General features: G+C 36.8%; 1 protein-coding gene across 2 annotated transcripts in view; it reads left to right on the plus strand.

Annotated features, from left to right (window-relative positions):
• The window catches only part of Susd1 (sushi domain containing 1), a 119,291-nt gene that overhangs the window by 72,850 nt on the left and 31,805 nt on the right, over positions 1 to 14,636 (plus strand). For both annotated transcript variants that reach the window (XM_015492200.2, XM_048783203.1), the window contains exons 11-12: positions 13,287 to 13,378; positions 14,237 to 14,423. In XM_015492200.2, coding sequence (XP_015347686.1) covers positions 13,287 to 13,378; positions 14,237 to 14,423 — 279 coding nt within the window. The remainder of the gene's footprint in view (positions 1 to 13,286; positions 13,379 to 14,236; positions 14,424 to 14,636) is intronic.

Here is a 14,636-nt window from a genome sequence, read left to right on the forward strand (position 1 = left end):
AAAAAAAAAAAAAAAAAAAAGACAAAAAATGAACAAAACAGAACAAAACACCTATCTCTTGTTATATCATTTAACTTTAAAACAAATTAATTAATTTATTTTAATTAGATATATATGACAGAATGCATTTTGATTCATTGTACACAATGTTTCATTTCTCTGGTTGTACACGGTGTAGCATCACACTCTATGTGCAGTCATACATATACCTAGAGTAATGATGTCCACCTCATTCCAGCATCTTTCCTGTCCCCACACCCCCTTTAACTTTTTAAACATCTGGATTGCCAGTTTTTTTTTTTTTTTGGTGTGTGTGTGTGTGTGTGTGTGTGTGTGTGTGTGTGTCCAGGGAAGGTTGGAGAGTGGTACTAGAGATTGAGCTTGGGGGTGCTCTATCACTGAGCCACACCCTCAGCCCCTTAAATTTTTTTTTTTTTGGATATAGGGTCTCACTAAATTGTCCAGTCTGGCCTCAAACTGTGCTTCTCTTGCCTTAGCCTCCTCAAGTTGATGGGATTATAGGCAAGTGATGCCCAGCTGATTTGCCAGGTTTTTTTTTTTTTTAATATTTCTTTTTAGTTGTAGATGGACCCAATTTATTTATTTATTTATTTTATGGGTGCTGAGGATCAAACCCAGTGCCTTATGCGTGCAAGGCAAGTGCTCTACCACTGAGCTACAATCCCAGCTCATGATTTGCTGGTTTTAATGGCATATTTAACTCTCATTTGTTGCTCTTATGACATTCAATTAGTTTATTCTACTTCCATTTTCTGCTGTCCCTTCTCTGTTTTCCAGTTGCATCAATATCAGAACATATACCATTTATATATTATTCCTCCACCCTGCCCTATCTTTATTTTAGTCTAAGAGTCATAGTTCATTGTATCTAATGTTTACCATCATTCCTTTTACTGAAATTCCTCAGTTGTTTCTTGGATGAAGATCATCTAGAAACTTCTCAGGAGTATTGCCTGAGTTCTCTCATGTTTAGACAGTTCTCTGTTGCCTTAATGTTGCTGAAAGCTCAGTTCTTGCCCCAGTGCCAATCCAATGATGAGGACACGGTTTCCAGAGAAAAGAAAAAGAAGATTTATTGCTTTGCTAGCAAAGGAGAAACACAGGGTGCTCCTGTCCCAAAGGCTGTGATTCTGCCCATTAGCAAGAATGGGGTGGTAGGGGGGTGTTTAAACAGGTGATTCAGAGAAAATGAGATTAGGGAGGAGAGATCAGGGAAAATCAGGAAAGGGTTAGAGAAAAGAAGACCAGGGAGGAGAAGATCAGGAAGAGGAAGGTTGGGAAAAAGAAAAGAAAAAAAATAAAAAGTGAAGTTTCAAAGCCACAAGGGATATAGTCAAAGCATCAAGTGAACCCAGGCTTGAGGCTAGAAAGATAGTGTAGCTGGATGTAAAAATCCTAGTTCCCATGTACTTGGTTTGAGTTTTTTTTTTTTTAAATGTTCAGATTTTCCTTCTTGCTTTTTATGTAGCTTTTGAGAAATCAGACGAAGGTTGATTTTTTTTTTTTTTTGTCTTTGGATTTTTGTTTATTTATTTCTTTGAGTGGAGCTCCTGAGGATTTTTAACCTAGTTTTACTTAGAAAGGTTTTAGGGATGATTATTCCGGATCTGCTTTCTTAGGTATCTGGTGTCCCCTTTTATAATTTACTTTTCGGTCTTATTTTTGTAAAGTTATCTTGAATTATATTTTAAATATTAATTCTGTTTCAATGTTTCTTATTCTTCAGAGACTTTAATTATACATATGTTGGATCTTTGTGTATAGTTCATTTCAATCACTTTATTATTTTTTTTAGTTGTTTTAATTTCATGTTTTTTAATTGTTTTTTTTCTGTATTTCTTAAATGTCCTTTATTCAGTTTCCTTGTAATCTTTTTTTAAGGCATCAAAAAATTTAGTTTTTATTTCTGACCTGAGTTCTCTTTTCCTTTCATTTCTTTCCTGAATTTAGTCATTTCTGTTCCATTTCCTTTTGCTTTGTGTCCATTTCTTCTTAGTTTTTAATTTTCTGACTAAAGGTATTTCTTTCATACCCTCAGATGCTTATTGGCAGATGTTTATTTTGTTATAGATTGTCCCCCCTAGTTCTGTGGGTTTTAAAAAGTGTAGAGCTTTTCACAAGCTGAGAGGTTTTGAGTCTGATTTTGGGTCTGTAAAGGAAGACTGCTTTTGTCTATTGCCTCTGGGCAGAATTTGTGGTTTAGGTGACTAACAGGATTTCTGGGTTAAGACTGCCCTCTTCTGTCATCGAGGAAAGTACAGCTTCTTTAAAGGGTTTGTTGTTTTGTTTTGGGGTAAGGTTGGGGGTGCATTGTGTATTCATGTAGCTTTGGGTTCTCTTTTTACCTTATAGGGTCTTGCAGTGACCTTTGCTTCTTTCTCCATCGCCACTTGGTCTCCAGAGACACATAGTCCTTTCTTCTTGCCCTTTTTTCTACAAAAGCAATGACTTTCTCAAAATGCTACCTGATGACCATTGACTTTTTTCCATTTCTCTGTACTCAGAGTATAGGGTAGGACTCTCTTCTAGATTAAATGCACTTTAAGGGCCGAAATTGTCTTATTCAAGTACCTTTATTCCATTGGGTTAATACAATATCAGTTGCTTAGCTTCCCTCTTTTTAAATTTTTTTGTAGTTGTAGATGGACAGCATGTCTTTATTTTATTTGTTTATTTATATGTGGTGCTGAGGATCGAACCCAGTATCTCACACATGCGGGGCATGTGTGCTCTACTACTGAGCTACAATCCCAGCCTTTTGCTTTCCTCTTACTGCTCATTGTTTGCATTTAAACAGTGAGGAATGCTGTGACTGCCACTGTCCTAGACACTGGGAACACAAAGATTAGTTCAATGGAGACGATAGACAAGGGTCAGTAATACAATGCATAGGCCAAGTGTGATGATGCATACCCACAGTCCCAAGTGACTTGGGAGGTTGAGGCAGGAGGATCCCAATTTGAGGCCAGCCTCAAAGCAAATTGGCAAGGCCCTGAGTAACTTAGTGAGACCCTGTCTCAAAAAAAAAAAAAAAAAAAATTTAAGAACCAGGGATGTAGCTCAGTGGTAAAGTACCCCTGGGTTCAGTTCAGTACCAAAACAATAATGATAATAACAATAATACAATGCATAAAGTGGTATTTGCAGGATACTTCAGGGGCAGAGAGGAAGTAATGACTGAATTTGTTCAGAGTCACTCTCCCACAAAATGAAGCAGAAACAAAGTGCCAAATAATTTGATTAACTAGGAGCCCAATTTTCTCTGAGACTGTCTTGCAGGTTTGTTTTTTCAACTTTAGGGTTAGCCCAGTGGGTGGGGGAGGTAGAGAAAGAGTGGCTACTGCAAGTGAGCCAGTGAAGGATGAGAGACAAGGGCATTTAAAGGGTTTTTATAGCAAAGGATCCGAAAGCAGGAGGAAAAGACTCAGAATCCTGGGTCCACGATACCTGTGGTTCAAACTGTAAAGCCCCTTGAATGGAGGAAGGTGACCTGGAGTGAGAATGTCATTCCCCAATCAAGAAGCGGAGGGACATCTCTGAGGAAGCACCACAGACCCACCACTACTGTCAAGTTACGTGTTAAATGCAGTCATTATATGTTGAACCATTCTTCATCTTGCTTTTTTAAAAAAAAATTTTAATTTTTGGCTTTACAATATTCTAAGGACATACTTTCATACCAATTCATGTAATGTCATGTAGTTCTTTTTGAGGGAAGCATAGTATTCCATTGTATGAAGGTACACTAATTTATTAACTTCACTGTGGAAGGATATTTGCGCTTTTTTCCCCTTAAAGTTTTTTGTTAACAACGAAGCTGTTAATATAGATGAATATATTATGTTTCGTTGATTCTCAGGTGCTCATCTTTTCACATTTTGATAGGAAATCTTACAATTGTTGTAGAGTCAGGTGATTTTCATGAATATAATTGTCATCGCCCATGTATGTACCGTACTGGTCATAGCTACCTAATGCGCCATCATATCTATTTAGTTATGGAGTTTTGTGGTTCTGTTTATTACTTGGGTTCAATTGCCCATTACAACTTTTTTGTTGTTTGGTAGGAGGGATTAAACCCAGGGGCGCTTAACCACTGAGCCACATCCCCAGCTCTCTTTATATTTCATTTAGAGGCAGGGTCTTGTTAAGTTGCTTAGGGCCTCATGAAGCTACTGAGGCTGGCTTTGAACTTGCAATCTTCCTGCCTCAGCCTCCCAAGCTGCTGGGTTTACAGGTGTGCGCCACTGTGCCTGGTACAACTTTTTTCAGAAAAGATTATACTATGATTTGACATTGAGACAGAAAGTTATCATGTCTGTAGAAAACAATAGCAAGGTGTAAGATCAAGTGTCAGCACCAGAATAGCTACGGTGGCTTTTGGAAGAAGATCTGGGAATCCAAACGTGGGGCCTCTGTCTTGCTAGGCAGATGCTCTACCATTGAGCTACTTCCAAAGCCTAGTAGGGTACCTTTTAAAGAAACACTGCCTCATCAAGACTGTGAAAGGCACACAGGATGCTGTGTGGAAAAATATAGACACTAGTAACTCAATTAAAAAGTGATTGATTGGGGCGTGGTGGTGCACGCCTGTAATCCCAGAGGCTTGGGGGGCTGAGGCAGGAGAATTGTGAGTTCAAAGCCAGCCTCAGCAACTTATTGAGGCCCTAAGCAACTCAGTGAGACCCTATCTCTAAATAAAATATTAAAAAAGTCTGGGGAGGTGATTCAATTGTTAAGTGCCCCTGGGTTCAATTCCTGGTACTAAGGAAAAAAAAGTGTTTGAGAAGTGTTAGATACAGAATATGAAGACATTTTCAGAATGTCTCAATCAACTTTTATTACATTTTTGTTTTAGGATACGTGATAAAAATTTAGTGTCCACATGGGTCTAAAAAACTCTTTCAACCAATATAAAATAATTCTATGAGATAAAAAATTATTGTGTGACATAGTCTCTGTGGCAGAATTTTTTCTTTCTTAATAATTCATAAGATATTGGTGTTATCGTATAAGATTTAATGAAATATGCTGTACCTTTGCATCCTTGGGGAGTGTATTTCTATAAAATTAAGCCTTGGGAGTGAAACTGCCAAGAGAAGGATTTTCATAAATTCCTTTCTGCAAAGATTACATCAGCCTACACACACCCCAATGGTGTATAAAGGCCAGTTCCCTTTACCAACCTTTACAAACACCGATATGGTCATTTTTAATGTTTGAGAGTCTAATAAAAACACATTTCATTTTGTTTTAATATATAACTCTTTGACTATTTAAAGGCCTATCTGTTATAGTTCTCCTATGAATCACTTATTCTATTTCATGCCCATTGTTTTAAGATTTTGTCACTGGTATTTTTTCTTCATCATAGATACTCTAGCTATCAGGACAATTGACTTTTCAATATGTTAACTCCCCCACCTTGTCCCATGGTTTGTGATTTGTCTTTCAAAATTGGTTATATATATTATATATGTATATATATATATATATATACACACACACACATATATACATATATGTACATACACACATTTCTTTTTGCTGTAGAGAAAATTTAAGACTTTTTTTTTAAACAGTGGAAATTCAGTAAGAATTCTGAGATATGTAGCCTTTTTTTTTGAGAAAGAGAGAGAGAGAGAGAGAGAGAGAGAGAGAGAGAGAGAATTTTAATATTTATTTTTTAGTTTTCGGCGGACACAACATCTTTGTTTGTATGTGGTGCTGAGGATCGAACCCGGGCCACACGCATGCCAGGCGAGCGCGCTACCGCTTGAGCCACATCCCCAGCCTCTTTAAGACTTTATTTAGTGAAATTTTAAAACATAGGTTTTTTTCTTATTATTTTTTCCTTCCCAAGATTATTGAACTATTCTTCCTGCCCTTTTGTAGTATATTCTTATACTTAAAAGTTGGATCCAGGCCAATGTTATTAGCTCTCAAGTCCTTTTCTCAATTGACTTCTGTCATCAAAGTAATTAATTCATTATAGATAAATAAGAAAATTTTTTTTAATTTCAAAATAAATGTCTGAGTTGACTTTCATAATTTCACAAGGGATATTCATTTTATATAAGTCTTTAACGTCTTTTATTGTTTGAGGCTTTTTTTTTTTTTTTCCCAGTACATTTGCTAGGAATAACCATGTTCAAATGTTTTTAATCTACTTGTGCAACACTATTTAGTTTCTTACAGAAATTGTTCATACATAATGATCATCACATTTTCTGAATTAAGGCCATGTTTAGGTGCTAGGGGAGCTCACCTTTTACCGTACAGAAGGTTGAGAAAACATCGTAGATGTAAATGCAGACAAGACCTTACAGTGGAGATGTAGTAATCATTATGGGTGATGGAAAAGGAGTCCAATTCATAGTCCAAAAACTTTAAATGTATTCCTAAGGGTCGATTTTAATGAATATTTTACCCACAATAACTGCCTATTTTGTTATAATAAAGTGTATATATATATATATATATATATATATATATATATATATAAAACTTTCTTTAACTAAACAGTAACTATGGGAATTATTTTCTTTACATAGTTGCGCACACATACAAACATGTATATTTAAAATATATCTTTCTTTTGCCACCTAATCCTAACTTTTTGTTTGGCTTTTAAATTAAATATAAATTGATCAAACTTATCTTCCTTAGTCATGGGAACTGAAAGCAGGAGTACAGTGGTTGTGAGGAGAAGCCTCTAGGAAAATTAGACTGTAAGTAAAAGTATGAGCATGTTCTCCTCTTGTACAGAAGTTTGCAAAAGGTTCCCAGGGGAAGGGGGTGTTTGTTTTTGTTTTGTCATTTTTCTTGTCATTGGGTTGGATTTTGGTCCTCTGCCTTTCCTTCCAGTTCTCCTCCTTTTATGAATAAGAAAACAGGCAAAACCCCTAATCTATGTGTGAGTTTTCTCCTCAGACACCTTTCATCCTATGTAGCTGCTCTGCACTAGAGCTGCCCAGATCGTCATGGTGAGCAATTTCAAGACATATTAGTGAAAGGTAGAAATCACTTCAGAAATCAATTTCTCTGGTCCTTTTTCTTATTAATATCATTTGGTTTCCCATTGCTCTTTGGAGTTGTTTATTAAAATATGAGGTTTTTGACAACCTCCTCATTAGAATTTCTTGAATGGGTACTGGTTTGTAAAGAAGTAGCCACACTATCCATTCCATATATGAGAAAGAGGAGAACAGCTAATAAAACTTTATTGTAAAATCTGCAAAAAACACCCCAAAAGTTTGATCCAGCTGGAATCCTTTTAGCTATGTTCCAACTTATTTCCCCACTGAAGTGTCATTCTTATATATTCCCACAAAGAGTTAGGTCTATTTCTGGATTCTACTCCATTGATCTATTATTTCCTTTGCTTGTATAACACAATGTTTAATCACTCTAGCATTCCCCATGGGGGGGGGTGGTATCACTGGGGGTAGGGGGCAGAATCACCCACAAAGAGGCAAAAATTGCTTCTTGAGGGGTAAAGGAAATTTGTTTTGTGTGCTTGAAGTCTAGGTTAATGTGCAGTGCCTAGAGGACATACAGCATGTCTGTGGTATTACAGTTTTACAGGGGATGAGAAGAGCAATCAGGAAAAAACAAACAAAACATTCTCAGAAGGTCCCCTGTAGGGGCCAAAACAAAAGAGAGTTGAGCAACACTGCACAGGTTTAATAGTAGGTATGGGTGTCTGGTTACCTTCCCTCTCAATAGTTTTCTTTCTAGTTTTTTTCCTCTTGATTTTTTTCATTAATCTTCTCAAAGAAACTTAGCAGTCTTGTTTTGCTGTTTGTTGAGTGTGTCACACTGGTTTCTGCTTTAGGGACTTTGCCCTGCGGTTCTCTCTCCCTGACCTCTCCTCTTCCTCCTCCTCCTCCTCCTCCTCCTGGAGGGAGGGAGACCGTGGTGACTCACTCACTCCTATCTGTCACCTCCACAGAGGGCCTTCCCCAGCCATCCTGTGTCTCCTGCTCCCTGCATCTCTTCACAGCCTTTACCAGTGCACAAAATTCCACATATGATATTAATACATGTATAAAACTTTTGACTTAGTTTTTGCCTCCTTTGCTAGAATGAATCCTATCAAGGCAGGGACTTTCTTTTCTCATCACTTAGATATTCAGCCCCTAGAGCACGTCTGGCACACAGTAAGAACTTCTAAAATATTCATTGAATGAATGAATCCCCAGAAGGCCCACTGTCATTGCCTGTGGAAATATTTTACATTTGATGAATTGATAGAGAGTTGATATTTTTTCGTTTTTGAGTCTTTCCATTCAAGGACATGGCATTTCTCTCTGTATTATTTTCTTTTATGTTCTTTAGAAACATTAAAAAAAAAAAGTAAAACCTTCATGTTTGTTTTTGACATCGCTAGTTCGATTTATTTCTAACTATTTGAAGTTTATGGCGACTTCTCTTGAATGGAGATCTTTTAATTCTTCTGTTGTATTTTGTTATGTATATTAGTTTCCTGTTGCTGGTTTGACAAATTAGTGCAAATTTAGTGGATTAAAACAACACATATTGACTGTCTTATAGTTTTGGAGGTCAGAAGTCTGAAGTCAGTCTCTGGATACTGGGATGGTGTTCACAGGCCTGTGTTCCTTTTAGGGCTCCAGGGGAGAAGCCTTTTCCTTAGTGCTTCTGGTTTCCAGGGTCTGCCTACATTCCTGACTTGTAGCCCTGACTTCCATCTTTAAATCTCAGCAGGTGAACCTCTTCTTTGTCCTAACCTTCCTGTGAGGATCCCTGAAATTACCTTGAGCCTATCTGGCTAATCCAAGGTAACCTCCATATCTTAATCATCTCTACCAATCCTTCTGCCACATAAAGGAACAAATTTATAGGTTCCAGGGACTGGGGATTCATCATTCAGAATTCCATACTTGTTTTTGTAGGTATGTAGAAAATGATTTGGTTTTGTATATTTCTTTGAGCGGGGTGTACTTGCCAAACTCCTGTTATTTTGTATTTGTTTTTCAATTATTTTCAAACGATTCCATGTTTGGTTTCCAGTGATTCTCTTAGACTTACTGGCAGTGACATCATTTGTCCCTTTGTTTTTGGTATTTGTGGCTCAGTTTTCTTGCTACTTTTTCTACATTGCCTGGAATCTCCTGACTAATGCTAGATAACAGCTGAGACCAGGCATCCTTGAATTGTTTTTTCTCATTTTCTTTCTTTTTCTTTTTTTTTTTAATGGAATAAGGCTAAACAAGAGAAAGTTCTGTCCTTTAAGGTCCAGGTTTATTCTTTGGTAATTAAACCTTATATCAAATGTGCATACTAGGGATGATTTCTTTATCACATATTCTAACTTACATTGTTCTTAACTGTATAAGAAATCGCTTCATTATTTTACCACTGAGTATGGAAATTTCTAATAAACATTATTAAATTAAGGAGTTTTTATCAAATCAAGTCCAAGTTAATTGAGATTTTAAATCAGGAATGTATTAACCCTTATGATTATAAAAGTAACCATATGGTTTCTTTTAGCCTATTAATAGCTTTTCCAATAATGTTCCTTTTGTATTCTGGGAATAAGTCTTCCTTGGTCATGGAACATTGTTCTTTGAAAGGACTGCTGACTTCCCTTTGCTCATATTTTGTTTTGGATTTTTGTGTGTATATTGACAAGTGAGTCTGGCATAGTGAGTTCAGTGATGGATTGTGCTATTCTGTACCTCTTGGGCATGGTGAATGATCTAGTCATATTGAATGAATTGGGAAACTTTCCACTTCTTGTATTATCTGAAACTGTTTAAATAATATTGATAATAATAGTATTAATAATATTAAACATTATGTGTTTGAATGTTTCCAAAACACGGGGGCTCATGGACCACCACTCATTTCTACAACCATCTTTTATACCCAGCAGTGGTTTCATTGCCTTGGATCATCTATACTTCTTCACCTGCTCTGCCCTGGAACACTTTAAATATAGTTGTGACCTGGGCAATAGGTTTTCTCTGTGCAGAACTGCTCAATGCACAGATAGGGAGTCACATCTACCAACTTAGCTTCATTAATAGAAACCTGTCAGGCCAGAGAGGTATACAGTATAGCCTTGCCTCCCATGGGACTTACTTTTAGGTGGTTTGGATATTGTCTTTATTAAGCATTAATCATCTCAGTGTTCCTATGAAACTTCCTAGCAGGTCTGCTATATTATTTCTAGTTTAGGGGCAGAGATCATTGTTAACAGAAGTAACCTCTGATATCAGTTTGGAATAGGTAGTCTTTGTTTAAAAAAACTTGAGAAAGTCAATAAATGTAATTCATCACTTCAATAGACTTAAAGATAAGAACCACATGATCATCTCAAAAGATGCAGAAAAAGCATTTGACAAAATATAACACTCCTTCATGTTCAAAACACTAGAAAAAATAGGGATAACAGAAACATATCTCAAAATTGTAAAAGCTATTTATGCTAAGCCCCAGGTCAGCATCATTCTAAATGGAGAAAAATTGAAAGCATTCCCTCTAAGAACTGGAACAAGATAGGGATGCCCTCTTTCATCATTTCTATTGAAACACTAGCCAGAGCAATTAGACAGATGAAAGAAATTAAAGGGATACAGATAGGAAAAGAAGAACTCAAATTAGCACTATTTGCCAATGATATGATTCTATACCTAGAAGACCCAAAAAATTCCACCAGAAAACTTCTAGAACTAGTAAATGAATTCAGCAAAGTAGCAGGATACAAAACCAACACCAATAAATCAAAGGAATTTCTATATATCAGTGACAAATCCTCTGAAAGGGAAATGAGGAAAACTAACCTATTTACAATAGCCCAAACAAAATAAAATACTTGGGAATCAACCTAACACAAGAGGTGAAAGACCTCTACAATGAAAACTACAGAAAGCTAAAGAAAGAAGTAAAGAAGACTTTAGAAGATGGAAAGATCTCCCTTGTTCTTGGATAGGCAGAATTAATATTATCAAAATGACCTTACTACCAAAGCATTATACAGATTTAATGCAATTTAAATCAAAATCCCAATGACATCCCTCACAGAAATAGAAAAAGCAGTCAAGAAATTCATCTGGAAAAATAAGAGACCCAGAATAACTAAAGCAATCCTTAGCAGGAAGAGTGAAGCAAGTGGCATTACTATACCAGACCTTAAACTGTACTACAGAGCTATAGTAACAAAAACAGCATGGTATTGTCACCAAAATAGACTGGTAGACCAATAGTACAGAATAGAGGACACAGAGACTAACCCAAATAACTACAGTTATCTTATATTAGATAAAGGTGCCAAAAACATATACTGGAGAAAAGATAGCCTCTTCAACAAATGGTGCTGGGAAAACTGGAAACCCCTATGCAGCAAAATGAAATTAAACCCCTATCTGTCACCATGCACAAAGCTCAACTCAAAGTGGATCAAGGACCTAGGAATTAAACCATAGACCCTGTGTTTAATAGAAAATAAAAGTAGGCTCAAATCTCCATCATATTGGAGTAGGCCCCAACTTCTTTAATAAGACTCCTATAGCACAAGAATTAAAATCAAGAATTAATAAATGGGATGGATTCAAACTAAAAAGCTTCTTCTCAGCAAAAGAAACAATCAGTGAATAGAGAGCCTACAGCTTGGGAGAAAATTTTTACCCCTCATGCATCAGATAGGGCACTAATCTCTAGGGTATATAAAGAACTCAAAAAGCGAAGCACCAAAACAAACAAACAAACAAACAAACAAAAACCCCCAAACAACAACAACAACAAAAAAAACCAAATAACCCAATCAATAAATGGGCCAAGGACATGAACAGACACTTCTCAGAAGAGGACATATAATCAATCAACAAATATATGAAAAAATGTTCAACATCTCTAGCAATTAGAGAAATTCAAATAAAAACTACTCTAAGATTTCATCTCACTCCAGTCAGAATGGCAGCTATTAAGAATACAAACAACAATAAATGTTGGCGAGGATGTGGGGGAAAAGGCACACTCTTACAGTGCTGGTGGGATTGCAAAATGGTGCAGCAGTATGGTGATTCCTTGGAAAACTGGGAATGGAACCACCTTTTGACCCAGCTATCCCACTCCTCCATGTATACCCGAAGGACTTAAAAACAGCGTACTGCAGGGACACAGCCACATCAATGTTTATAGCAGCACAGTTCACAATAGCTAAACTGTGGAGCCAACCTAGATGTTCTTCAGTGGATGAATGGATAAAGAAAATGTGGCATATATACACAATGGAATATTACTCAGCAATAAAAGAGAATAAAACCATGGCTTTTGCAGGTAAATGGATGGAGTTGGAGAATGTAATGCTAAGTGCAGTTAGCCAATCCCAAAAAACCAAATGCTGAATGTTTTCTCTGATATAAGGAGGCTGATTCATACTGGGATTGGGGGTGGAGCATGGGAATATTAGATGAATTTTAGATAGGGCAAAGGGGTGGGAGGGGAATGAAGGAGGCATGGGGGTAGAAAAGACAGTGGAATGAGATGGACATCATTATCCTAAGTACATGTATGAAGACACAAATGGTGTGAATATACTTTGTATACAACCAGAGATATGAAAAATTGTGCTCTATATGTATAATATGAATTGTAATGCAATCTGCTGTCATATATAACAAATTAGAATTTTAAAAAATGGCAAAAAGCAAACAAAACAACAATAACAACAAAAAAATTTGAAGAGTGTGCCGCTACAATAAACTGTACCAAATTTGGACTAAGCTGTATGTTGATTGCCATGAAACTGAGCAGAAGCCAGGAAGTCCTTCTATGATCATAAGAGAGGTGGAAGCCTAAATCAAGAGAACTGCCCTTTCATCATGAAAAGCCCAACTGCCCCAAATACTGTGTTTTCAATTCCTCAAGGAGCAATTCTCTGCTTAGATGTACCTCTCATCTCAGGATTTCAAATTGATGCTTATTTGAATAAATAAAGATGTCCAAAACCCAGGACAGTAAGTTGTAATTTAAACTTAGTAAACCAAGGGAATCTGCAGTGAATAGAGCTATTTTCTCTAATTGGTTATCTTCAGATCTTAACTCTTTTATCAGGACTGATTTACCTAAATATAAAAGTAGTGTCTCTTGAATATTTCTACCACTAATTTATAAATTAAAATACTGTTGAATTCATCCTATGCAAATGTTTATTCTTGGAAAATGCTTCAATTAAAAAGTTAGTATTTTTTTTTGTATAGGGTGTAAACTGATTTCTCTCACCTTTCCACTTGCAGAAAAACAGATCATCAGTAATATTTCAGTATTTAATGAAACCTGTTTGAGATGGAGAAGTTTGAAGACAGATGATGCAGAAGAGATGTATTTAGTAAGTTACTGAATGTTACTTGTTTATAGATGCTTGTCCTGTAAACCTAAAAACTACTTCTATAGCTTCCATCATCAATAGAAATAGTTGCACCAAGAAGCAAGAAAACAGTACTTCTCCTGAAAGGCAGAAACCCTTGCAGGATGGTGAGAAAAATCATGTGCTCCTCTGTCCATACATCCTGGTGTAGATGCTCAGGCAGTGACTGTCCTTGAAAAGCATCCAGTTGTGTCTATTCAAACCAGTGTGTCTGAGCAGAATCTAGATGCATTGCCTGGAGACTCAGAGGGAACCTTTGAAGCTAGACATGGTAGTGAGTAAGAACCTGAGAAACCATGGGATAAGCTGCTACTAGAAGAAATTAGGAAGAAAAAGGTCCTTTGGCCTACGTGCTTGGATACCACTGGAAAGTGTAGGGTCACCATAAAGGGGTGAGCAGAGGAGAAAATTTTCTTCTGAGTTTTACCTGCTAGGTGTATCTTAAGTCAGGTTCTGCTTAGTTCAGATTCTTAATTTGATTTCCAGGAAAATGTTTTTGGCCTTGCTCTTGTTTTACCAACAGGCTTCCGTGTCAGGCATGCACACTAGATATGTGAGGCCAAGAAACAGCACGTTGCCAGCACTGAGGCTTCAGTCTTGTGCATTTTTATTTAAATACTGATGTATAATCCTCATATTGTAAGCACAATATATACAGTATTGCAGCTTTACTGTTTGCTTACTATTACATTTTATGTTTTGAAGAAGCACAGTTGGGAGGGTGGGAGAGGAAGGAAGCTCATGCCAGATATCAGGTATCAAGGCACCCAGAGCCTTTCAATCCAGCAGTTTACCCGGTGAACTTTTTTTATGTTTTAGTTTCACATTTGGGGCCAGAGATGGTATCAGAAGGAATTTTCTCAGGAAATGATCTTTAATACCACTACCAGCAGCCAAGCTCCTGAGATGTGCCTGGACCTGTATCCGGGTACCAACTACAATGTCAGCCTCTGGGCTTTGTCTTCAGAACTTCCTGTGGTCATCTCCCTGACAACCCAGATAGCAGGTAAATCTTGAATAACAGCATTTGGATTAACCAAGTCACCATAGAGTTGTTGATAGGCCTAGGTAAAGAGGAACACTGTAGTGTACAATGAATCAAAATGCATTCTGCTGTCATATATACTTAATTAAAATAAATAAATAAACAAATGTAAAAAAAGGAGGAACACTGTTGCTTTCTCTCATTATACAGTGAACAGAGGGGGGGGGGGGAGGG

The sequence above is a fragment of the Marmota marmota genome, unplaced genomic scaffold, assembly GCF_001458135.2.
Source record: "Marmota marmota marmota unplaced genomic scaffold, marMar, whole genome shotgun sequence".
Classification (NCBI taxonomy): Eukaryota; Metazoa; Chordata; class Mammalia; order Rodentia; family Sciuridae; genus Marmota; species Marmota marmota.